This window comes from Sus scrofa, chromosome 9 (assembly GCF_000003025.6).
Source record: "Sus scrofa isolate TJ Tabasco breed Duroc chromosome 9, Sscrofa11.1, whole genome shotgun sequence".
NCBI lineage: Eukaryota > Metazoa > Chordata > Mammalia > Artiodactyla > Suidae > Sus > Sus scrofa.
In genome coordinates, this window is record NC_010451.4 from 86,991,957 (window position 1) to 87,019,907 (window position 27,951).

At 34.0% G+C, this 27,951-nt stretch overlaps 1 protein-coding gene across 3 annotated transcripts in view; it reads right to left on the minus strand.

Annotated features, from left to right (window-relative positions):
* SNX13 (sorting nexin 13) overlaps positions 1 to 27,951 on the minus strand; it is a 123,163-nt gene that overhangs the window by 27,919 nt on the left and 67,293 nt on the right. For all 3 annotated transcript variants that reach the window (XM_005667667.3, XM_003357459.5, XM_021063410.1), the window contains 10 exons: positions 26,822 to 26,910; positions 26,402 to 26,485; positions 21,907 to 22,045; positions 21,437 to 21,525; positions 18,364 to 18,463; positions 16,818 to 17,011; positions 14,116 to 14,220; positions 13,386 to 13,518; positions 8,235 to 8,272; positions 3,419 to 3,488 (listed from right to left, as the gene is read on the minus strand). In XM_005667667.3, the coding sequence (XP_005667724.2) occupies positions 3,419 to 3,488; positions 8,235 to 8,272; positions 13,386 to 13,518; positions 14,116 to 14,220; positions 16,818 to 17,011; positions 18,364 to 18,463; positions 21,437 to 21,525; positions 21,907 to 22,045; positions 26,402 to 26,485; positions 26,822 to 26,910 (1,041 nt within the window). The remainder of the gene's footprint in view (positions 1 to 3,418; positions 3,489 to 8,234; positions 8,273 to 13,385; positions 13,519 to 14,115; positions 14,221 to 16,817; positions 17,012 to 18,363; positions 18,464 to 21,436; positions 21,526 to 21,906; positions 22,046 to 26,401; positions 26,486 to 26,821; positions 26,911 to 27,951) is intronic.

Genomic DNA, 27,951 nt, shown 5'->3' on the forward strand with positions numbered 1-27,951 from the left:
TCTCTAATCTTTATGATTTCCTTCCTTCTGCTGACTTTAGGTTTGTTTGTTCTTCTTTTTCTAATTCATTTAGGGGGTGGGTTAGTTATCAATTTGAGATTTTTCTTCTTTTTTGAGGAAAGCCTGTATTGCTATGAATTTCCCTCCGAGCACTGCTGTTGCAGCATCCCACAGATTTTGTGTGATCATTCAGAAATCAGTCACATTTCTGTGTACTAGCAATCAAATATTAGAACAGGAATACAAAAATACAATACCTTTTAAAATTGCACCCCCAAAAATCAAATACCTGGGAATAAACCTGACCAAGGAGGTGAAATAATTATATGCCAAGATCTATAAAACATTAATCAAGGAAATTAAAGAAGATCCAAAGAAATGGAAAGATATTCTATGCTCCTTTGGTTGGAAAAATTAATATCATAAAAATGGCCATACTACTGAATGCAATCTACAGATGCAGTGCAATCCCTATCAAATTACCCATGACGTTTTTCACAGAACTACAACAAACAATCCAAAAATTTATATGGAACCACAAAAGACCGAGAATTGCCAAAGCAATCCTGAGGAACAAAAACCAAGCATCACTCTCCCAGACTTCAGGCAATATTACAAAGCCACAGACATCAAGACAGTGTGGTACTTGTACCAAGACAGACATACAGACCAATACAACAGAGTAGAGAACCCAGAAATAAATCCAGACACCTGTGGTCAATTAATCTTTGACAAAGGAGGCAAGAGTATAAAATGGGGAAAAGACAGTCTTTTCAGTAAGTGGTGCTGGGAAAACTGGACAGCCACATGTAAATCAGTGAAACTGGAACACACCCTCACACCATGCACAAAAATAAACTCAAAATGACTGAAAGACTTAAATGTAAGACAAGATACCAACAAACTCCTAGAAGAGAAGATAGACAAAATATTCTCTGACATCGACCTTACAAATTTTTCTCAGGTCAGTCTCCCAAAGCAACAGAAATAAAAGCAAAAATAAACCAGTGGGACCTAATCAAACTGACAAGTTTTGCACAGCAAAGGAAACCAAAAAGAAAACAAAAAGACAACCTACAGAATGGGAGAAAAGAGTTTCAAATGATGCAAGTGACCAGGGCTTAATCTCTAAAATATACAAACAACTCATACAACTCAACAGCAAAAAAGCCAACAACCCAATAGAAAAATGGGCAAAAGACCTGAACAGACATTTGTCCAAAGGAAATATACAGATGGCCAACAAGCACATGAAAAAATGCTCAACATCACTGATTATTAGAGATATGCAATTCAAAACTACCATGAGGTACCACCTCACACCAGTCAGCATGGCCATCATTAATAAGTTCACAAATAACAAAGGCAGGAGGGGGTATAAAGCAAAGGGAACCTTCCTGCACTGTTGGTGGGAATGTAAGCTGGTACAACCACCATAGCAAACAGTACGGAAGTACCTCAGAAAACTATACATAGAACTAACATATGACCCAGCAATCCCACCCTTGGGCATATATCCAGACAAAACTTTCCTTGAAAAAGACACATTCACCCGCATGTTCACTGCAGCTCTATTCACAACAGGCAAGACATGGAAACAACCTAAATGTCCATAGACAGATGACTGGATTAGGAAGATGTGGTATATATATACACAATGGAATACTACTCAGCCATAAAAAATGAAATAATGCCATTTACAGCAACATGGATGGAACTAGAGACTCTTATACTGAGTGAAGTAAGTCAGAAAGAGAAAGACAAATACCACATGATATCACTAATATCTGGAAGCTAACATACAGCATAAATGAAACTTCCCACAGAAAAGAAAATCATGGATTTGGAGGATAGACTTGTGGTTGCCAAGGCAGAGGGAGAGGGAGTGGGATGGATTGGAACTTGGGGTTAACAGATGCAAACTATTGCCTTTGGAATGGATAGGCAATGAGATCCTGCTTTATAGCACTGGGAACTATGTCTAGTCCCTTATGATAGAGCATGATAATGTGAGAAAGAAGACTGTATTCTTGTATATGTAACTGCGTCACCATGCTATACAGTAGAAAACTGACAGAATACTATAAACCAGCTATAATAAAAAAAATAAAAATCATTATGAATTCTTAAAAAAAAAAAGAATTTTAAAATCTTGAAAAAGTAAGGCAATTGTATCAAAAGCTAGAAAGAAAAGCAACAAGACCCTCTAGTTTTATTGAGAAGAGTGTTACCTAGTGATCTTTAAAAGCAATGTATGCAGTGACTATTTGTAAAATATAAAGGAAAATTTGAAAAACAATTATAGATAACTTATTACAGAAATGTGACTAAAAACAGAATGCAAAATGAGACTCTAGCTCCAGTAAAAAGTGAGAAAACAAAGATCTTAAAAAATATAGATGCAGGAGGTCCCATCATGGCACAGCAGAAACGAATCCGACTAGGAACCATGAGGTTGTGGGTTTGATCCCTGGCCTTGCTCAGTGGGTTAAGGATCCAGCGCTGCCATGAGCTCTGGTATAGCCACAAACACAGCTTGGACCTGGCATTGCTGTGGCTCTGGCATAGGCTGGCAGCTACAGCTCTGATTAGACCCCTAGCCTAGGAACCTCCACATGCCGCGGGTGCGGCCCTAAAAAAGCCAAAAGACAAAAAAAAGTTTTTTAATTAAAAAAATTTAAAAAGAGTAAATGCAAATGATCTAAAACTACATTTATACTATTGAACCTCTTTCCAAAGTATCTAAAATATAAGTATGAAATTGAACTGAGGTATTTACCACCATGTTCATACTTCAGTATGTCATCTGACAAACACACTCCTATATTGAAGGAACAGTGAGAGGCTGGATAAGAAAACAATCATAATCTACTACTCACTGGAATTATCTAATAACTCAATAGCAATGACAGAAATTAATTTTTTTTCACCCTCAATTCACTATTTTGTACATATGCAGATGCAGTCACAAATCTCACCTCATCCAAGCATTTCTTGAACTTCTATAAACTCCAATACCAGAAAGCTTCAGCTATCCAGATAGCTAGTCTGACTGTGCAAGTATGAAAACAAATATTAAACTAAAATCTGCCCCCAAACAATTAATAGGAATTATACAGACAACTATCAGCTAGACTCAAAAAAAAAAAAAAGAGAGATTGCTTTCAAAATTTATTAGCAATGCCAAAATGCTATGAATTTAGGCTACTTTAAAATGATAATAGTGATAACCTTAAGGCAAGGAAACACCCATATAAGAACAGACATCACAGAATTTAATGAAGAACATGCTGCAGGGGGAAAAAGTAACATAAATATATGACTACAGAACAGAAAAATGGTTTATAAAAATAAATGTGGAAAATAATGTAATAATAATATTATTATTAAGTAATAATTAAACCATAGAGTCTCTTACCAGTGTCTGAAATGTAAGCATGAAGTTGTACTGAGTCATCAGAAGATACATTTGAAAGGTCATCTAAAGACTGGGGAGAAAACATACCAGAAGACAAATTTTTTTAATTTTATAGGAAAAAAAGTTTTAAAAGAATTCTACATCAAATACACATTATTAATCTTTGCCCTACGTAAACTTTATATTATTTGTGTCTTCCCTTCCAAACAATAACCCTCTTTATTTATACTAATAGGAGAGAGAAAAGCAAAGATTAAGATACTTTAAAAAAAATTGTGATATCAACTTAATCATTAGATTATTTCTTCCTTCATTACCTATCCATATACTATAATTTGCTTCTTCTCATTTATATTCAATATGTGGCAAGAAAAAAATGCAGATAAAAATAAGTAGACATATTGTTAAATTAACATTTCAATTTTTTAAATGTTAAAATGTACTACAGCCAACTGTGCATTCTTTAACACTTTTGTTAACTCAGAAATAATTTCAGTTAATTTCAATTTCTTATCTGTAAAATGAGGATAATCATACCTTTATCAAAGGGTTATGTGAGGATTAAATGGAAACATGTAAAACATTATAAGATTGCCTACCAAAAGACATGCTAGCTATTATATAGTATGATGATTACATATTAAAAGAAGTGAATCTATAGTTTAAGATATTTTAAGTAATTAATTTTCAAAAATGAATTACTGATTGATTCAGAATTAATTTTTTTAACTATGGACTTTGGGGCTAAATTTAAAACCCTTCTGTTACACATCCAACACCCACACATACACAGAAGGGAACATAATCATATCATAAGGCAGACTGTATGGAAAAGAGTTAAGTCAGAGGATTGATGTTGCTCTCCTTAGAGATGGTTATTTTTAAGACTGGCCCTTGAAGGTACTCAGGAACTTAGATTTAGGAAACATTTCCACCATTCTCTAGCTGCTTAGAGTGGCTCCCTCTACCTCAACTATTTCTACTAAACTACTAAAAACTTATGCCTGTATTTCTCTGGACTTTGCCCCTTGCACCTTTTCCCTTTGCTGACTTTGCTTTATATCCTATTTTTTTTTTTGATAGGCAAGAAATGGATTTATTAAGATACGATGCTTGTGAGAGATGCAAGAGGGCAGGCAAGGAGGCTCTACACTGCTTTATATCCTTTTGCTATAATAAATTCTAGTCATGGGTACGGCTATGCTGGGGCCTGTGGATCCTCTTAATAAATCAATGAACACAGGAGTGGTCTTGGGGACCTATAAAACACAGACATTACCAAACAAATTTTACACTTTAAAAACCATGGGACCTAGGTGAACTTTGGAGCCCTTAATGTGATATTATCAGTTATTACTAAAAGAAAATGTCTTAAATGGAGCCATCACATGACAAAGTCATTTAAATTAAGGCAATTACATTCTAAGAAAAAAGCCACAATTCTACCTACTAATTCTATCTACATCAGGAGAAGCAAAATTTGGTAATTCAATACAGATGATCCACAAGTCAAATGGGAGAATCATCATACTTGAAGAGTCATAACAACTAGACTTTCTTGTATCTTAGTTTTCCCAGTGGCGTAATGGTGTAATACCTGTTCTACAACTCCATCAGGATACAATGTAAAAGACAATACTTTGAAAAAATTAGAATGCACTTATTTATTTTTTAAAGGCTCATTTGACCTATGTCATTTTGATAGAAACAGTACAACTTTGTATTACTATTACTTTTATAAGAAAGATTGAGGTCCCAGAGGAAATGGAATACCTTACAAAATTTAAGACTTATCTACTACAATCTTCTAACTATAAGGTAGAACAGGAACAATAAAACAATCACCTTTTTTTCAAAAAAGCATTATTACTGGTAATCTTCTCTTGCAGGTAACCATTTAAAAAGCTAAATGTTACTTAATTACTTTAAACTTACTGGCATCTTACACTATGCAACACAGAAACTGGTGGGGGGTTGTTTTTGGTTTTTCTTAATCTTTTGTCTTTTGAGGGCCGCACCAGCAGCATATGGAGGTTCCCAGGCTAGGGGTCGAACTGGAGCTGCAGCTGCCAGGCACGGCCACAGCCACACCAGATCCAAGCAGCGTCTGCAACCTACACCACAGCTCATAGCAACACCAGATCCTTAACCCACAGAGCAAAGCCAGGGATCAAACCCACAACCTCATGGTTCCCAGTTGGATTCATTTCTGCTGGGTCATGACGGGAACTCCACAACACAGAAATTGTTTAAAAAAACTTTGTGTATAAATGTCTTTTTAGCATATTTTAAATATGGAATAAGTACTATTTTTGTTAAATATGAAAAATGCAATGACGTCTCTTAAACATGAGTCACAGGTATAACACACAAATATCAAGCAGACTATATATAAAGTTACAACTGATGAAATAATATTAACTACAGAACTACACTGTTATTTAGACTGATTAGTAAAACAAAACTGTGATTTCAAAACTAGTGCTATTACTGTTGTCATGAAATAAAATACAGTTTGTAAAATAATGCTTGGGGTAAGACTCTTGAACTTCTCAGAAAAAAAAACAAAACTTTTTTTTTTTTGTAACATTATACTAAGATAAAAACTAAAAATCCAAATCTACTATGATAATCAATTCAGCAAACACAACTATAATGGCACTTCCAGAAATCTTTATAATTTATCTTCCAATCTTAATCATGAAATGAAAACTACTACACTGAATATTTTCTTTGCTTAGTAAACTGGAATAAACTATCATGATGTAGTTTATAGTTTTAATACAATAAATATTTTCATTAAATATGAAAAAATATGACCATTTTTGAAACTTTTTTTTATAATTCAACTTTTTTTTTTTTTTTTGCCATTTCTTGGGCCGCTCCCGCGGCAGATGGAGGTTCCCAGGCTAGGGGTCGAATCGGAGCTGTAGCCACGGGCCTAAGCCAGAGCCACAGCAATGCGGGATCTGAGCCACATCTGCAACCTACACCACAACTCACAGCAATGCCGAATCCTTAACCCACTAAGCGAGGTCAGGGATCAAACCTGCAACCTCATGGTTCCTAGTCGGATTCGTTAACCACTGAGCCATGACGGGAACTCCAATTAAACTATTTTTTAAATTCAGCCATTCATTAAAATCTGTCTATAGATTTTTTTAAAAAAGAATCCAAAAGACTTAGCTATTCAAAAGCTTGGATTCATCAGATTTATGTGAATAACAAAATACTGTACGTCACTGACCTCAAGTGTAATCTTTTTTAATCCAGAGACTGTTCTGGTTTATATTACTATGTGATCAAATGGATCCCTTTATCTGAAAAAGCATTTATTCCAGATAGGAAATAAAGACAAAATGTCTTAACTAGTACTCAAACACTTGCAAAAGCACTACAAATACACTAAAAAAAAAAATCCAACCAAGAAGAAAAACTTTCATCACATTTAGCAACTTTTTCAATATAATGAACATTATATTGCTAACATTTTTCATGCTCTAGGAGCCATTCGTTTTAGTTATAACACTATGGAATATTACAAGTAAATGGCAATGATACCAAATAATTCAGGAAAATATTTAAAATGTTGTAAAATATCTGACATAACACCATGGCTGATTGGGCTTTAGTGTTTTGTTAAAGATTATGTTTTGTACAAAAATTGAACATTTATACAGTAAGGTAACTTTAGAAATAAATGTAGTACTAAGGCACATAGATAATGGACCTCTAAACTATTTAGCTATTACAAAAAGTTTGAAAGAAAATGTAAGGAGTAGAAGGAAAAACAAAGTGAAAAATCTCCCCCATGCCACATGAACTCTGGACTGAAACATTCATAGAATAGTAATATTTCTTTCTGGCAGCATTTTTATGAGATAAATTATTCAATGACAAGCAAGGATATATAAAAGAATTGAAATGTTCACTATTTCACACTTCACCTTAAATATATGAAATGTTAATGACAGTTTATATGCTAAAAACATGTCATTCTTAAACCTGTAATCTTGAAACACACTTGCTTAATTCCTGTAAAACCGACCAAGCTAAGATGGGTTTTTTTTTTTTTTTTTTCACAATAACCTGAATTTATTATAGTATAGACTTTAAGAAGTATCTTTAAGTTGTCAGATATCCCAGCTAATTTTATATCTGTTTTCTAAATATACTAAGATAAAACTAATTCCAATGGAAATATTTAAATGTCACGAATTTACTGTCAATTATAATACTAATCAGTCATCTTCAAATACTCAATATTCAGGTTGATAATAATTAAATCATTTTTATTACATTGAATTAAATCATGCAGGGGTGGCCTAAGCCTATTTTTAAAAATGAAAATAAATTTCATTTAAGTTCTAATTCACAGATCCCCATGTGAATTTTATATTTCTTTAAAAGCATAACGACTTTTTGGAGTTCCCGTCGTGGTGCAGTGGTTAACGAATCCGACTAGGAACCATGAGGTTGTGTGTTCGGTTCCTGCCCTTGCTCAGTGGGTTAAAGATCCGGCGTTGCCGTGAGCTGTGGTGTAGGTTGCAGACGCGGCTCGGATCCTGCGTTGCTGTGGCTCTGGCGCAGGCCGGGGGCTACAGCTCCGATTCAACCCCTAGCCTGGGAACCTCCATATGCAGTGGGAGAGGCCCAAAGAAATAGCAAAAAGACAAAAATAAATAAATAAATAAATAAATAAAATAAAAGCATAACAACTTTTTACAAAGGATCATTTGGAAGCTCCTAGAATATCATTTATTTATGTACATTAAGGCTTTATCTTTCATATTAAAGTACCCATAATAGTACTTACCAAATTTATGCTTCCTGTAGGAGACCCATTAAAAGATTCTATAGGAAGAGAAATTCAACTTAGTATACACTCAAAAAGCTTCTGAAAATACTGCTTTATCTATCTAAGGTTCAAACACTAGAATGAAAATTACACTAACCAAGACATAACAGAACTATAACCTGTGGTACACTATGCCCAAACACCTGTTCTCATGATTTTCCAAGCCATATATTTCAGTGAAATATGGAAAGGAATTATTATGTATTTTTCTTCACCATATCATATTAAGTTCTCTAATATAAACATGAGGCAAATACTGCAGAGTGAAGTCCACTAGGAAATGTCAGAGGAGTTCTGTTATTTCTATCTCACTAGATGAAGAAATATTACAAATAAAATTATTCTCTAATATGAAGGATAAACAGATTGATTTTTAATATATCTATGAAGCCCACCTGTTCACAGATATGGATCAGAAACAATGGAGTCTAGATTCTTGAATCAACATAAAATAAACAGAACAAAACATATGTAAAATTCCACGTGCAATCATTTAATTTAAAAGCAATTAAAATTATTTTTAAAAATTAATGTTAGTCAATTATACATTATGAAAATTAACATCTTCTCCTTCAGAATTTGTCTATCTATCTGATCAAATTAAAACCAATTAAGATGCCCCTTTGGGAGTTCCTGTTGTGGCTCAGCAGTAACGAACCCAACTAGTACTCAAGAGGATGCAGGTTCAATCGCTGGCCCTGTTCAGTGGGTTATGGATCTAGCGTATAGGTTGCAGATGTGGCTGAGATCCAGTGTGGCTGTGGCTGTGATGTAGAGCAGCAGCTGCAGCTCCAATTCGACCCTTAGCCTGGGAATTTCCACATGCCCCAGGTAAGGCCCTAAAAAGACAAAAAAAAAAAAAAAAGATGCCCTTTGTTAAAAACACAAATTAATATATGGTAAAGCAATTTTCATGAACAGTTTAAAAGATATGGCTTCTAGCACTTAAGAGATTAACTATGGATTTGGATCTCAAAATAGGTCTTTAAAGCAAACTTCTATTATATTATTTTTCCAACTTCAACAATTCTCAATGCCCAACAGCATTTCTTGGTTCCTCAAATTTTTGGCCACAAAAATAGGAAATTCCATCTAGGATTAACAGCAAGGTAATAATTAAAGAGAGTAAACAAACAGTTCCCTATCTTCCTTATTCAATTATATGCCTCCTATCTCCTTCTGTGGTCAGCCCACCTCTTAAATCTTCCCACCAAATACATGTCATATCAAAGAAGACTTTAGGAGCAAACAAAGCATAGTTTGCTTTCTTGATCAACGATAAGATACAAAAAGAGACTCTAAAGCCAATCGAGGTTCAACCTTAACCGAGAATTCAGTAACTGCCTCTAAATATTAGAAAACAAAAGAAACTATTGTTTGAAAAGATGAGAAAAAAGATGTGATTGAAATTTAAAAGAGAGTATAATTTAAATATTCTTAAAATACTGTAAGACCCAGTTATACATATATATACATTCTTTTTCTCACATTATCCTCCATCACGTTCCATCACAAGAGATTGGATATAGTTTCCTGTGCTATACAGCAGAATCTCATTGCTTATCCACTGTACAGCAGAAATTGACAGAACACTGTAAATTAACTATAAAAAATTGTAAAAACATAAATAAAATAAAACACTGTGAGAGTATGTTTTAGTAAAGGAGAAAATAGCTACTCTTAAAATAATTTAAAGCTGAACTACCTAAAGAAAGCAACCATGAACAAAGAAAAAAAGAAGGAAGAAAGGGGAGGAGATCAGGAAAAAGAGTATGGGTAATAAGCAAGTCATCCAGCTACCTACCTACTGAAGTTTAGTTAAATAGATATGAAATTTCTTCCCCAGCAATAAAAACCACCGGAAGATATTATTACACGTAATAAGATTTGAGCCATTAATTTGGGGCTCAACTGTGGGCTGCATTTTTCAAAAATCAGCTACATATTAAACACTAGATTACAAAATTATTTCAATGTATAAAAAACAACCAAAATTTCAGGACTTTAAAAAGTATACAATGTGTCAGGAAGCTTAATTTTAAAAATCAGAAAATTAATTTCTATCAAAAAAAGTGGGGAATGTCAGTTTTTAATTAAAACAATCTTATAAAAGACAACAAAATCATAAACACTATTATCTGAAAAAATTGTAAGCAATTGCCTAAAATCTAAACACCAACAAATAAACCTAATAGCCATTTTTAATAATAATGTTTCAAATTACAGCCATCATTCCACACACTTTTCTCAAATGCCTTAAAAAAAGTTAGGATTTCTTAGTTATAAAATATATAAAAATTCATCAATTAGGACACTGAATGTTAAAAAAAACATATCTTAGACAAAAAGTATATATGTATGTACTAATTCCAAGCTACAATCAATGATTCCAGTGTGAGGGACTATTCAATAAATGATATATAAGAGAAGTACACTTACTTCAGATAAAAACCAGTTGCAAAAAAAACTTTGTCTTTTTTTTTTTTTTTGTCTTTTTTAGGGCCACACCCACGGCATAAGGAGGTTGAGGCTAGGGATCTAATCAGAGCTACAGCTGCCAGCCTATGCCAGAGCCACAGCAACATCAGTCACATTTGCCATCTATACCACAGTTAACGGCAAAGGATCCTTAACCCACTGAGCGAGGCCAGGAAACAAACCCGCAACCTCATGGTTCCTAGTCAGATTCTTCTCCACTGTGCCCCGACGAGAACTCCGAAAAAAACTTTTAATCTACTTTATGTGTTAAATAGATATGTGGTTTGGGCAAGTTTGAGATGACATAAATAATTTGCTTCCATTAGTCATATATAAGAAAAATATGAATGGAAGCTAAAAGTTAACTTAGGAGATTCTGGAAGAGTTCTGACACTATAGTATCAAAATCTACTCCCAAAGAATATATTGCTACTATCATCATTTTAAATTATAAAATATTTAGATGCTCATAAATCAGCTGATTATGATTCAATTTATCTTCTTTCATTCTGGGTCAAATCCATTTACAATATTAAGGAAATTTCTAAAACAATTAAAATAGACACCAAAAACAATCACAATAATCCTTTTTTGAATTAGAGAGTTTCTACTGCAAATTCACAGCAGCTCTGTAAAAGAATTTCAACACCATAAACACAGATACATAAGCTTAAGATACACTGAATTTTACTATTCAGCTCCCTCGGAAATGCTCTTAAAAAACAAAACAAAACAAACAAATAAAAAATCCCAGGAGTTTCCATTGTGGCTCAGCGGGTTACTAGGATCCATGAGGATGTGGGTTCCATCCCTGTCCTCGCTCAGTGGGTTATGAATCTGTCATTCTCATGAGCTGCAGCATAGGTCACAGATGTGGCTCGGATCTAGTGTTGGTGTGGTTACAGTGTAGGCTGGCAGCTGCAGCTCCAATTGGACCCCTAGACTGGGAACTTCCATGTGCCACAGGTGTAGCTCTAAAAAGAAAAACAAACTTCTTCAATTATGCAATCAAATTCAGTTAATACCATATTATACCAGTTTTACAAATGACCAAGATACTAGCTCAGTGATCAATATAAAAGTTATTTAAACTCAAATGCAAACTTTTGTAATTAGATTTCATAGATTATTTAAAAGGTAAAATCTCACTATTACAGACTAGGAAGTGGGGAAGAGTCAGGAAAAAAGGGGATACAAGGAAGCTTCCATAATAGAGGCATTTTTAAAGCAGTACTCATTACCAATACAACTCTTATGTCACCACCTTCAAGTGGTCCCATCCATAAAATCTATTTATAAGTAAATGCACTTATAATTTATAATTAAATTATAATTTATTTAGTAATTTATAAACCAGTAATATTATAGTAGTAATTTACAATTAAAGCGCTCTCTTAAAATAATTATTTAGTCAAATCTTTCCCATTTACTTTGAATTTACATTGCTTATTTGCTAGAAAGTTTGTCAATGCCCAGATAGTGAATTAGAGTTTAAGGAAGTATTTCTGAACTGGATCACAAGTAAAATGGTCATTGGGCCTAAAATCTGCAAACTGTGCTCTAAGGGCTGCCTCTCCCACTATTCTTTTTTTTTTTTTTTTTTTTGTCTTTTTGTCTTTTGTTGTTGTTGTTGCTATTTCTTGGGCCGCTCCCGCGGCATATGGAGGTTCCCAGGCTAGGGGTTGAATCGGAGCTGGAGCCACCGGCCTATGCCAGAGCCACAGCAACGCGGGATCCGAGCCGCGTCTGCAACCTACACCACAGCTCACGGCAACGCCGGATCGTTAACCCACTGAGCAAGGGCAGGGACCGAACCCGCAACCTCATGGTTCCTAGTCGGATTCGTTAACCACTGCACCACGACGGGAACTCCGCACTATTCTTAAATAACTGAATATTTATTACTAATAAAGACTGATTTTTGTGTTTTTGATTATAAATCATTTTTATACATAGAATTCCATTAAAATCAGATTCATTCTGAGGAACATTATTCATTCTGAGAAGAATATTATTCCAAATTTACATCTAAGAAAAATGAGGCTTAAAGAAGCCATTTGGACAACATCACACAAGTAATGATGTAGTAGGAAAGGAGTAAAATCGTTAAGTCTGATTTCTTCATTATACCATGTAAGAGAAAAAAACCGAAAGATTGGAATAAATGACTCCTGTAGCTTCTTCTGGCTTATATTGCACAGGATTTGGAAAAGGATACAATTAAAGAGAGAAAAAAACTATTTTTTTACAATGTTTTATTTTTTATGGTACACTTTCAGAATCAATACTTGTTATTTAATCTTCTCAATAATCCTCTTGTTAGTCATGAATATTATTACTTATAATGAAAGGGAAACTACCATAAGATGTCTGGGTGACATAATTAAAAACAAGCTTTAAGAATTGAAGGCTTCTATAGTTAACGTCTAATCCCCTACTAAATTTCAACATTTTAACTTAGTATAGTAAGTAAATTCTGTCATTTACTATAGATTTTAAATATATTACAATTTATATTTGGTCTTCAAGAACATTTTTTAATCTTGTTTGAAAGGACTTTCTTTGGTAAGCAGAATACACATAGAAATACATACATATATACACATAAGTGTACAATGTGTACCACCTTACCTCCATCCCCATCATCTGATCCTCTGAAACTAGGATCTTTTAACATATCCAGCTCAGCTAACATACGCACATAAAGTGCATTCTGTCTGAAGGAAGGATAAAATCTTTCGTCTCGTAGCATCAATTCATATACCTTATTCAAAATAAACCAAGATATTCAGTCATTAATACAGATACTGTACTAATTCCCACTAATAGGATTTCAACAAATCTAGAGTTCTTTCTGTAATGAAATATAGCTCCATATTTACAAGCTGTCAGCAATAAGACTATGTCACCACTAACAATTTTTTTCTGGTCCCTCTGGTACCTGAATTGTACTGAAAAGGGTCCTACTGCAACACAAGTCACATGACAGCAGGTTATATATAGGAAGTGGTGTTCTCTAAGAAACAAGTCCACATAAAGGCTCAGGGCACATACTGAAATAAATGAGTCATGTTTTTCATACATTATCAATTCATAAAATTCTAGGATCTATATCTGGCTAGATTCAAATTTAACAATCCAGCATAATGATTTTCCTCACTTGTCAAATAAATAAATAAATAAGTAACAAAAATCAAAAACTAGCCTGCCTTTTTTGTAACTGTGAAGTATTATTAATTCATCTTTTGAGTTACCACTATACTTTCCTTGTTTCAAAACCTTTTTATAAATGAATTCATAAATATAAAGAAAAAAACCATTTTTTAAAGAAAGATATAATGATCAATGTTGTATATAATACCTTCCTTTGAATGTCATCAAAGATTTCAGGAGTTGGATCTTCATGATTCAAAGTATCTGCTAGTTTTGCTACCAAATAGTCATCAACAGTAACCCTTGGAGACGCCTGACAAACAGAAAAAAATAATAGTAGCATTATTGCTCTTTGGAATTTTTAAACACAAGTTAAGCCTTGACAGAAAGAGAATTAAATAACCGAATCATATTATTGAAAGTAATTGGCAGAAAATCCTAGGTTTGTAAATGACACTTTGATGTTTAAGGCTAAAATGTGAGTAGAACCTTCTTGTCATCAGGTACTACATAGTAGACTATTAGACAAACATGGATTTAAGTCTTGACTTTTTCTAACTTTGCTAAGTGAGTTACCTCTCTCTAGTCTTCATTTACTCAATCTGCAAAGGAGAACAGTACACATGGTTATTATGGGATGAAAAGAGATTTACGTAGGTGTATGTGTCTAGCACACAGAAAACACTGTCATTAGGAGTTAGTGTTGAGGAGTTCCCATCATGGCACAGTGGTTAATGAACCCGATCAGTGTCCATGAGGATGCAGGTTCGATCCCTGGCCTTGCTCAGTGGGTTAAGGATCCAGTGTTGCCATGAGCTGTGGTGTAGGTCACAGATATGGCTGGGATCTGGCATTGCTGTGGCTTTGGCGTAGGCCAGCGGCTACAGCTCTGATTCGACCCCAGCCTGGGAACCTCCATATGCCGTAGGAAGCAGCCCTAGAAAAGAAAAAAGACATAAAAAAAAAAAAAAAAAAAAAAAGAATTAGTGTTGAGCACTCTGTAGACTTGGATGTGTATTTAATATAACTACCAAAAGAATAAGCCATTTGTAACTTCTTTAACACTAGAAACGATCCTTTTTGAATGGCACTTAAAAGAGACTATCTTTATCCTAATTTGGTTTTATAATACCACAGTAAAGTTCCAGTGTGATACGGGAGGGAATAAATCTGAAAGGTTAATTTGTTCCAACAATTTCCATCTCAAAATGCATATTGTGGCAGACACCACACAGAAAGATAAAATGTGATGTTCAATACTTTATTGAAAAAAAATGCTGAGAAGCTAGAAATACGGTCATCTTTGGCATATCAACTTTTGAATTTTTAGTTCTGAAGACTCTGAAGAGTAAATGAGTGATAAGGATGGTAACTTTCAGAAAAGTACCATAAGAATGCATTGTTTAATTACGCTATCTCATAGAATAGCTAAGGAACAAAACAGATAAATTAAGAAAAGTAAACAGAAGGGTCTAAATGTGAAGCAAAAGGGCTACACAATTTCTAATGCTCCCTTGATAATTTAACACTCTTAGTAGTAAACCCAAGCAGGTTGTGTGATGATTGTGTTTTGGGTTTTATGGGGGTTTGGAGGGGAAGGAGGATACTTGTTACTTGTTTATATAGGTGTATGTTTATCCTTAACCCACTGAGTGAACCCACAACCTCATGGTTCCTAGTAGAATTTGTTAACCACTGAGCCACGATGGGAATCCCTGATTCACTTTTGATGTAGACACTATTTAGAAACGTATTAATTTTCTTTTTTTTTTTTTTTCTTATCCAGCACAAATGAACATCTCCTCAGAAAAAAAAATTATGGACTTGGAGAAAAGACTTGCGGCTGCCTGATGGGAGGGGGAGGGAGTGGGAGGGATCGGGAGCTTGGACTTATCAGACACAACTTAGAATAGATTTACAAGGAGATCCTGCTGAATAGCATTGAGAACTTTGTCTAGATACTCATGCTGCAACAGAACAAAGGGTGGGGGAAAAAAAATGTAACTGTAATGTATACATGTAAGGATAACCTGATCCCCTTGCTGTACAGCGGGAAAATAAAAAAATTGAAAAAAAAAAAGAAATGTATTAATTTTCAAATATGTACAGATTTCCCCCAAATTCCTTCTGTTCTTGATTTCTAATTAATTCTTTCATGAGAAATGGTCATGCTTATATATGACCTCAATGCTTTTTCAATGACAGTTGTTTTATGTCTGAACATATGATCTATCAGAAGAATATTCCACGTATGCTGGAAAATAATGTACATTCTACTATTCTTAGAAGTATTCTACAGATGTATTACATCTAATTGGTTTATAGTGTTGCTTAATTCTTGTATACCCTTGGTTATTTTCTGTTTATCAGTTTTTGAGAGTGGGTATAGAATTCTCCAGCCATTATTGGTGAATTATTTATTTGTCCCTCAATCCTGTCAGTTTGTGTTTCACATATGTGTGGGCTTTGTTGTTTTATCATCCAGATCAACTGACCCTTTTATAATTATAAAATGTTTTTCATTTTTCTACTAACAATTTTTTTTGTCTCAAAATCTATTTTCTAATATTAGTATACCCACTCCAGTTCTGTTTTGGTTACTATTTGCATGGTGGACCTTTTTCCATCCTCTTAATTTCTACTTATTATCTAAAGTGTGTGTGACCTTGAATCTTAACTCTGTCACTTAGTATATGCATGACTTTGGCCAAGTTAATTCAATTTTCTAATCGAATCAGTTTCTTCACCTATAAAATGAGGATAATACACAATAATACTATTATCAGGATTAAATAAGGCAATACAAGGCAATTGTGCATAGCAGCATAATGGATATTTACAAACTTATTAAAATCATTATTAATGATACTGCTAAAGAAGAAAAAAAAAGTAAACAAAATATATCCTCACCTTTTCTGATAAATATTGTTCATAAATTCCAACAGCAGCTGCTCTTAAAAGACCTTTGGTTTGGTTGGTTTGATGTTTTCCATCTTTCTGCCGACTTGATAAAACTTCCAGCTGCTGTTGGGCTGTAACGCGGTACCCTTCCACTGTCATCCAGAAGAAGAGATGTGCTTGACCTCCAGTTTGCTGCATGTAATCTACCAAACAAAATCCATAACAACATATATATTAATGTCACATTTTGAGACACATACACCTGTATGACAAATTAAGAAGGATTAAACTTTCAAATACTTAACACTTCACATTTCAAACATTTAGTAAATGCTTGAGGTTAAAAAAAGTTATAGGAGTTCCCATGGTGGCTCAGTGGTTAACAAATCCGACTAGGAACCATGAAGTTGCAGGTTCAATTCCTGGCCTTGCTCAGTGGGTTAAGGATCTGGCATTGCTATGAGCTGTGGTGCAGGTCACATATGTGGCTCAGATCTGGCGTTGCTGTGGCCGTGGTGTAGGCCGGCAGTTACAGCTCAGATTAGACCCCTAGCCTGGGAACCTCCATATGCTGCAGGTGCAGCCCTGGAAAAGATTTAAAAAAAAAAAAAAAAAGTTATAAATTGATTAAACTAAAAAGATCAGTTACAGAGAAAAAGATAAATTAAGCACATATTACAAACAAACAAACAAACAAACAAAAAAAAACTGATTTTTCCTGATCCAATCTCTATGGGAGAAGGCTTCATCAGAAATACACTGCTTCTGGAGTTCCTGCTGTGGTACAGTGGGTTAATGATCTAGCTTGTCTCTTTGGAGGTGCCGATTTAATCACAGGCCCAGCACAGTCAGTTAAGAATCTGGCACTGCTGTAGCTATGGTATCGGTCACTGCTACAGCTCAGATTCGATCCCGGGATCCCTGGCCCAAGAATTTCCATATGCTGCAGGGGCAGCCGAGAAAGAGAAAACAACCTACTTCACAAACATTCAGCTTCCATTCTCAACATAGATGATTAATCAGAATATTACTATCATCATAAATATTAGAAATAAGGTTTGGGCTTCAATAAGCCATTCATTTGTTTTTGATAGTAAAAATGAAGAATTGGGGAGTTGTGCTGAAAACGTTCCCCAGGTAAAAGCAATTTTGATGTAATACTAATAAAATTAATAAATATATTTTAAAATGGCATAAAAACAAAGTCCTTACCCCATTCATGCACAAAAATGATATAAAGAGGTTACATATGTATTTCTGATAAAGTACTCCTTCTCAAATAATTTTTTAAAATCAAGTAGAATCTCCTGGGGTTTATTTAAAAGGTTAGCAAATGCACATGTTAGCAAATGCACATGAATTATAACAAGCATTTTTTCCTTGAATATAAATCTCACACCCCTATGATTTCCAAAGAAAAAGGAACATTTCAGACAATGAGGGGAAGAGGACAGATATATATGGGATGCCTAATATCAAGTACTTAAAATTTAATATTTATAATAATTAAAAATGTCAAGGTTTATTATTATTTTTATAAAATAGATTTACCTACCCATAAAAAATTGTAGTGCAACATTGTCTACAAGAATGCTGTCCAGGGGGACTGTGCAAAGTTTCCCAAAGTTTGCTGCAAGTTTCACAGTATTTATTTCCTACAAATACAAGTGAATGTAGGTTATTATTTCATCTATTTACTCACAAGGTAAAATTAGTAAACCCTCACTACTGCCCTTTTCAAAAAAACCCTGAGCTTCTGGGAACAATTTTCACCAGCTTCTCTCTATTCCCAAATTCTTATATCACAACCCACTATTTTATAAAAAGATGCAAGTTTTCTGAAAGTTACATAGGCTGCTTTATTCAGGGTCAGATACTAAATTAGGCATAAGTGGCACATAAAGGAAAGGAAGACTATTTGAAAAAAGGAGAAAAATACTTCCTCTGTATTTATTATTTATTTCCTCTTCATGTAAGTACTTAATAATAACAGATCACTGACTTAAAATGTGTGGCGTAAAGCAATCTAGTACCAACACGTGATTTCTCCTATCTTAGTCTTCCTTCCTCAAATTTTATCACCTCTTTATCCTGCCCAGCAGCATCTCTATGGATACAGGATGGGGAAAAGTATTCGCTATAACTCTGTTTGTATTAAAAAGAATAAAGAGTCTCTTAAGATTTTAAGATGAGGGGCTTGGTTAAAAAAACTACATCTCTGTGAAGATTCTGAGTTTTCTTCTGAAGGAAAACCTATGATTGAGCTATTAAAAAGTAAAGCTTGATATTCAAAATGATAAGAATTGATGGGCTTCCAAACAGGGTATCTAAATTTTAACAGGCAATATCCTAAAGTGTTTAGGTAAGTAGACTTTAAATAACGATGCTTAAAGATCATTAATCTAATATCTACATAAGGAAACTACATAAAGAAATACTAAGCACAATGAGATCATATTATTCTTCCATTCAGAGTTTACATGGGTATATAAACTCAATTTAAAATAGTTACTTGAAACAAGGACATACAGACACACCCGCACACACATGTATGACAAATGTGGGTCTCAAGTAATAATTAAACTAGCATACTAAACTCAAGATTTTTAAAAATAAGTCTTCCATTCCTTAAGGAATTTAAGTACACTACAAAATTACAAGAGAGTCACAAATTTCCAATAGAAAACAAGCATGAAAAAGGTGACTACACTAAAAACTAAAGGTAGTAAAAATGGGTTTTTTTTCCCGTTTTAAAGCCCCGAATTTCTGCTTTCCTTTACAAAAGCAAACAAATAGCTATCTATAATCAGTTTCTAACTCATTCTTCCCATTTTCTACTGGACTGACTTCAATCAGGGTTTCTCTCCACCATTCCACCAAAATGCTATCATTAATCACCAGTAATCCCCCTATAGGCAAACCCAATAGTCAATTCTAATTCTTAATATTACTCAACTTATTAGTAGCCTTTGACATATCTGATACCTGGTCCCACTTCTTCCTTTTCTCTCTCTTTCTTTCTTTCTTTCTTTTTTTCTTCCTTTCTTTTTTCCATTTTTCTGCTTTTTAGGGCTGCACCTACAGCATATGGAAGTTCCCAGGCTTGGGGTCAAATTGAAGCTACACCTGACGGCCTACACCATAGCCACAGCAACACCAGAGCCGATCCATGTCTGCGACTTACACCACAGCTCATGGCAATACCAGATCCTTAACCCACTGAGCAAGGCCAGGGATTGAACCTGCATCCTCATGGTTACTAGTCAGATTCGTTTCAGCTGCACCATGATGGAAACTTGAGTCCTTTTTTCTTTATCATCCCATATTTAATTCATTAACAAATCCTGTTAGCACTATATCTAGTCTCTAATTACTTCTCCCAACCTCTATGTACAGCTCTTACTGAACTAAAACAAGAGTCTTGTAAATCACCTATCAGTTTTCATTCTTGCCCCCACCACTCCACCACAATCTATTCATCACAAAGAGCCAATGTAATCACTTTAACTTACAAGTCAGATCATGTCACTCACCAGGGCAAATCTCTGATGGATTCCTATCACCATCAGAATATCAAAAAAATCTTACTAAGGCAGGTAAAATTATTTATGTTCTAACCTCCAAGGTTTCTCTCCAATTTTATTCCTACCACAAACCCCTCTCATCCACCCTATCCCAGCCACAACGATGTCCTCTAACTCAACAGACAATTTTCTATTTCAGGGCCTTTGCATGTATTCTAACCTTTGCCTGAAAAGATTCTTAAAAATAAAAAAAATTTTAAATTCACATGACTCTCGAATATTATGCAGATCTCTCTATGCTCAATGTCATCAAACCTCTCAACATCTATCTAAAACACTCCCAGATATTCTCTATGACTTTACTTTGCTTTAGTTATTACTTTTTTCACATTTTACTTATTTTTACATTATATATCAATTTATTTACTGGTTTATTTTCTGATTCTGCAACTAAAATTGAAGCTCCATGAGAGAGATTTGTCTATCAAGTCCATCTAAAATGGTAACCAATGTACAAAATTCAATAGAGGAGTTCCCATCATGGCGCAGTGGTTAACGAATCCGACTAGGAACCATGAGGTTGCGGGTTCGGTCCCTGCCCTTGCTCAGTGGGTTAACGATCCGGCGTTGCCGTGAGCTGTGGTGTAGGTTGCAGACGCGGCTCGGATCCTGCGTTGCTGTGGCTCTGGCATAAGCCGGTGGCTACAGCTCCGATTCAACCCCTAGCCTGGGAACCTCCATATGCCGCGGGAGCGGCCCAAGAAATAGCAACAACAACAACAACAAAAGACAAAAAGACAAAAGACAAAAAAAAAAAAAAAAAAAAATTCAATAGAAACTGAATTTTGAATAAAAAAATAATACATGAGTAGATAAATGAATTTAGAAATAAAATCTTTAACTGTTTCAGTATTTTTCATGTATCATTTTAATCTCTTTGGTTTGTTTTAACAAATACTTACACTATATCGTATAAGAGAAATTTTTTCCTAAAAGTTGTTTTGTAGAGTGCCACACTGGTTAATATTCCACCTCTAATCATTCACTAGACATTTTAATCAATATAAAGTATTTATAACTAAATATTAATTCAAAAGTACTTACTTTGCCTGACTGCAACCGTTGTATTCTTGAGTCACATACTTTTTTTACAAATAATAAGCTATTGATTTGATTTTTGATAGTGTTGATATCTAAAAATAAACAAATTGATTATGAAGTAAAAAGTGGCCATGTTACTTTGAAATACTTTAAACATGCACTTACTGTAATTTTACATAATAACCAATGAATAGAGAAATTACTTTAATGGAATAATCAGAAATTTTATAGTGAAATTAATTAAAATTAAACCACTGGAATTATCTTTACTTTAGAGATAATTGCAATAATAACAGTCTCACATTCAGAAAATTATTGTACCTTATACTCAGCACATACCAGCATAATAAGAGGCAAATTTAGTTAAGGTAAAATCAACTAATAGCATAAAATGACATTAGGTAAAGTTTCATTTGAAGAGATTATAATCATTAAAGAAGTAAAACATTCTTATACTTAAATAAATTACTTACCATCACCAGCTGTATCTAGAGATCGGAGATACTGTAATTCTTCTGCTGCTTTATCTCTGACTGCTTCTAGCTCTCCAATATTGTCACTCAATTTAATAATGTTCATAAAGGCCTCATAATTGCAATTAGAATCACGGATCTGAAAATAAAGTTTAAAAAATAGATGGAAGGGGGACTCACTTAAGGGAAAACAGAATCTTGAGTGCCTACCCTGGGCCAGGCATATCTTTCTACATACTCAGTATTTATAACAGGACACAATGAAAATCTCTATATCACAGCATTTAAATTCTCATAGACTATTAACAAAGTAAGTGAAATATACAGCACACTAGCAAGTACAGAGCATGTTCAGAATGTCTGTTGATAGCCAGGAAGCCATGATGGCTAGAGCTAAACCAAAGGAATGTAGAATAGTAATGGAGAACAGTGGTAAGGAAGGGCAAATACGGTAGGGTTTAGTATATGTTTTGGCTTTCACTCTGAATGAAATGAAAAGTTCCTGGAGAGTTTTAAACAGAGGAGTGGCATTCTCTGACCTACATTTAACAGAATCACTGTGATGACATGAATAACTGTTATTTTATCTTTTCTCCAGCCACTTGCTCTTTAAATTGTTATGGAGTAAAAGGTTAAATTGGACTTAAACAGAGTGTGGTTTCACTAAGAAAATAATAGAGTGACAGAGAGAAAGAGAGTTCAGGATGCTGTGAAGGAACTAATCATACTATGACTGCCAATAAAATTTGAGCTAAGTAAAACAGTAAGGGGATATAAAGAGGCAGCCAGCTTAGGATACTGTCCATTCTCAAAAGGGAGTCAAGGTATTCGGGACTGTTTTAAGTCCAGAACTACAGAACAAATGGCCAATGAACACATGAAAAAGTGCTCAAAATCATTAGTCATCAAGGATATGCAAGTTAACTGCAACAAAATGATAATGCCAAATGTCAATCGGAATGTGGAGAGACCAAACTCTCAGTGTGTGTGGAAACACAAAATTATAACACAACTTTGGAAGACTATTTAGCTTTTTCTCTCACTTTATAAAAATTTTACTTCAATAATAAGAGAAAAGAAGTAGGTTAACAAAGACCTATTTTTTTCAAAGAAAACTTTAAGAAACAACTAAATAGCTGTTCACTTATCTGCTCCAGGGGGGATAAACAATGTGAACCAATTAGGTAACCTATTCCACAGTCAGAGACATGACTTAACATTAACTAGTTTGTCTTAAAAAGAAATAAAATATACATTTTGAGATGAGAAAGGCAAATATATCCATACTGTTTTTAGAAATGACTTAATAGCTTAAAACTATTGTTGGGTAACATGAACACTTAATATAGAGAGAATATATGTTACTACTACACTGCTCTAAACTTTTCCTTTCAAATAGAAATAAACTATACAATTAGATACCATTAATATGAAAGTTACCTGCATGAAAGAGTAAGAACTGAACCAAATTTAATATTCATTATTAATAATAAATACCTATACATAAAGGATTTTCCATACAAATATTGAGTGTAAAACCAGACAACAAAGCAGCCCAAAGATCTTTTGATGTTTTTACCGTTTCTGATTTTTCTCATATTTTATAGCAAAGTACAACAGATCAATTCCTGTTCATTAAAATAACAAAAAGACCCAACCATCATACACAATAATAATATGAGCCTACCTATGGGGAAAACAAGTAAAAACTTAGCTGCCTGAATTCTCTGAGTATGTGTTAAGTCTGCCCAAAATGTTTTTATCATATAACTAATTAACATAAGCTAATTAACTAATTAACATAAGCTCAGCAAAAGAAAAATACAAATATGAATAAAAAATAATTCCTAATCCCAAGAGTGAGAGATAATTATAACATTCTGGTAAACATGCATCCATTTCTGCACTATAGTTAAAAGATTATACAGTATTGTACCCCAGTTATTTAAAGTTAGTATACAATATCCATTTTTGTGTGTTACAATGCAATTTTACTCTTAAATGTTTTTAAATTTTACCCGTTTTCCTACTTAGAAAATTACTTTTTGTTACATAACCAATACTCCGTGTAAGTAAAATATACAAATAAAAGAGAAAAATTAAAACTTTCATGATCCCATCTATTAACAATTCAGTCAGTATATATCCTATTAGAATTACAGTCATTCAAAAATATATAATTATTTAAATATTTATTGTTAAAGGATTAGATTTCCACACACATGACATTTTTAGTTATCCTTTTCACATAAAAAATATAAATATCTTTTCATATTCGTAAAGATACACTACTTTTTTGTTTTGTTTTGTTTTAGGGCCACACCTGCAGCATATGGAAGTTCCCAGGCTAGGGCTCGAATCAAAGCTACAGTTGCCAGCCAATACCTCAGCCATAGCAATGCAGGATCCGAGCCGCGTCTGTGACCTACACCACAGCTCACGGCAACACCGGATCTTTAACCCACTGAGTGAGGCCAGGGATCCATCTCACATTCATGGATCCTAGTCAGGTTCATTAACCACTGAGCCATGAAGGGAACTCTCTACTATTATTTTTAATGGCTGCACAGTACTCTACTGTATCAATATAGCTAGACTATCCATCTGTGTAAAACATTTAAATTGCTTTCAATTTTTTAGTATTATAAACAACACTGCCACTAATGGCCTTAAATACAGAGTGTTGCACACTTGCTTCTTATCACTTTACAATAAATTTTAGGAGTAAAATTCCTAACCAAAGGATATGTATTTTTTTTAATTTTAATAAAGTGAATGTACACAATTTTAAAGCTCTTGGTAGAGCCTAGCAGGACTCTAAAGAAGCTGACAAAGGAAAGGAAAAGAGCTTCCATGAAAGGCTCCAGGAATACAATGCTAAGACAATTTCTGCCTGGAAGAAACCCACAATCTGGTTGGAGGGACAAACAATGCAACAGTAACAACAATAATAAAAATAGCAAGTCCATAAAAACAAATGAAATAATGTCATTTGTGGCAACATGATTATCATGCTAAGTGAAGGCTGACAAAAGAAAGACAAATATCATATGATATCACTTATATGTGGAATCTAATAAAAAATGATACAAAAGAACTTATTTATAAAAGAGAAACAAACTCATAGATCTCAAAATCAAACTTTGGGTTACCACAGGGGACACCACTGGGGGGAGGGGTAAATTGGAAGAATGGGTCTAACATATACACACTACTGTATATAAAATAGATAATTAACAAAGACATACTCTATAGCACAGGGCAATCTACTCAATATTCTGTAATAACTTATATGGGAAAAAAGAATGAATATATGTAAATGCATAACTAAATCATTTTCTATATCCCTGAAACTAACATAACATTATAGTCAATCATACTCCAATAAATTTATTTTTTAAAAAATAGCAAGTCTGATAATGAATATGATAAAACAAAAAACAATCAAGTGGTTCCTTCCTAGGAAAGCTAGACTGAGTGAACAGAAGAGACTGAGGGGAAGAAATTCCAGATTCAAGGAAATAAACGCTAGACCTAGAAACACCTACCAAAGTAATTCCAGCAATAGCTTACTTACAACTCTTCCTCAACTATGAATTTACTGATGAAAAGCATGTATAACCAGAAGAGATACAAAGTGAGAAAAGAAAAAAATCAGAGCTAGTAAACTTAATAACTACTAACTCTTTGATATGCCTGATGGATGAGAAAACTATGAATTATCTAACTTATAGACATACAAAGCAACTTAGAGAGATTTAGAACACAGATCTCATTCTCAATCTAGGTTCTTTTCTCCGTATTTTCCTCCACTATTTAATATGAAGAGTAAAGTACTATTTAAGTAGTTCAAATCACAAGTTGTAGTTAAAATCAAATAGCAGTTTTTAAAAATGCTCATCATCTATACACACAGGCAATAAAATATCCTTTTTTCAGTGCTCATCATCTATATACACAGGCAATAAAATATCCTTTTTCCAATTTAAATAAGTAGTAACAGCACCAAAATTGCAGGGAAGATTATCCTATCAATGAACTTTCTTAAAGAGAAGCTGGCTGGTACATTCAACGTATTAGCAAACAGTAATACTGGAAATACAAAAATTAGATATAATTTTACTTAACTTCTTTAATAAATTATTGCCTCATCATCCTGACTTCCAAATCATATTTGTACACTTTAATAAAGTATTTTTAAAAAAAAGAGTTGTGGAGTTCCTGTCGTGGAGCAGCAGAAACAAATCCAACTAGGAACCATGAGGTTGAGGGTTCAATCCCTGGCCTCGCTCACTGGATTAAGGATCCGGCATTGCCATGAGCTGTGGTGTAGGTCGCAGACGTGGCTCGGATCTGGCATTGCTGTGGCTCTGGCGTAGGCCGGCAGCAACAGCTCCAATTAGACCCCTAGCCTGGGAATCTCCATATGCCGCGGTATGGCCCTAAAAAGGCAAAAAAAAAGAAAACAAGAGTTGTAATTTTAGAAAATACATACCATCCATATGATATATTGATTAATATAATCAGGATCACTGAGTTGATTTATTAATGGAAGAAGAATTCCTCGTGCAATGATTTCCTGGACAAAAATTTCAAAACACAAAAGCAAATTTAATCTTATATACTTCTCAAATCAATAGCATAATATAAAATTCCGAACACAATGCTGCTCCTTGAGAAAGGAACATGATGCTGTGATATCATCAATGCAATGAGTGCTTGTGTATTCCTGTATTCCGTAATTTCTTAGTTTTAATTTATAATGTGGTAAATATTGCCAGATAAAAATAAACAGAAGCTCTTTGGGGTTCTCAATAATTTTTAAGAGTATAACAGCATCTTGGAACCAAAAATTTTGACAATTACTACTCTAAACTGCTTTATAGCCATTTATTTGATATGAGTTTAAACTTACCCTGACAAAGTATCGCATGGTCTTGTTCTGAAAATCTCCAGGAGGTAGCAATAAATATAATAAGACCTCACATAAATCCCTTAGGAATCCTAGAAATAAAAAAGTAGCTATAATAACATTAGAAAATATGAAGTCCCCACCTATTCTTGATATAAAACACAAATAACAGTAGAAATAAGCGGAGTTCCCAATGTGGCCCAGTGGTTAACAAATCCAACTAGGAACCATAAGATTGCAGGTTCGATCCCTAGCCTTGCTCAATGGGTTAAGGATCCAGCGTTGCTGTGAGCTGTGGTGTACGTTGCAGATGCAGCTCGGATCCCTTGCTGCTGTGGCTCTGGTGTAGGCTGGCGGCCACAGCTCTGATTAGACCCCTAGCCTGGGAACCTCCATATGCCGAAGGAGCAGCCCTAGAAAAGGCAAAAAGACAAAAAAAAAAAAAAAAAAAAAAAAAAAAAACAATAGAAATAAGCAGTCTCCTGATTACATTGCTTATTATCTTAGTAATTAAACTATATTCATTAAAAATTCCTTCATTATTCTCCAAACAGCAACTATTCATTAATCAAATATTTTTTATTCTGTTCTGTTCTACCCCACATTTTGAATTGTTGAGAAACTTCAATTACAAGTGTTTTCCCCAACAAAATTTTAGTTGTACCACATATTCTACACTTCTACCACACATTACTTTTGCATAGTTAATAGTTACCAGCGCATTTAAAAATATACTAATTCCTTTTTCAAGAAAGAAACTCCACTATTCTAGCAGGGAATAACAAGATGAACATGCTCTTCTATTTTACTTATTAATTAGGGCTTGATTTACATAAAAGGACTACACATCTTTATTTCTTAAATTTAGTTATTTCAGACTAGTGCTAATGAAGCAGCAATTAAAAACTTAATTACACAATAAATATAAAAAGGAAAGAAGAAAATAAGGGAAAAGAGGAAAGAAGACAAAGAAATAAAAAAAGCTGGGCACATTTTAAAAATCTGACAATTTCCACAACTAGAAACACTTTTCCGTAGTTGTTCATAGGCTGACACATCCTGGGAACATAATTACATAGCTGATCTTGTTAATCAAAAAAATGTGCCAAGTAGCACAGATTCTTAGTTGTTGT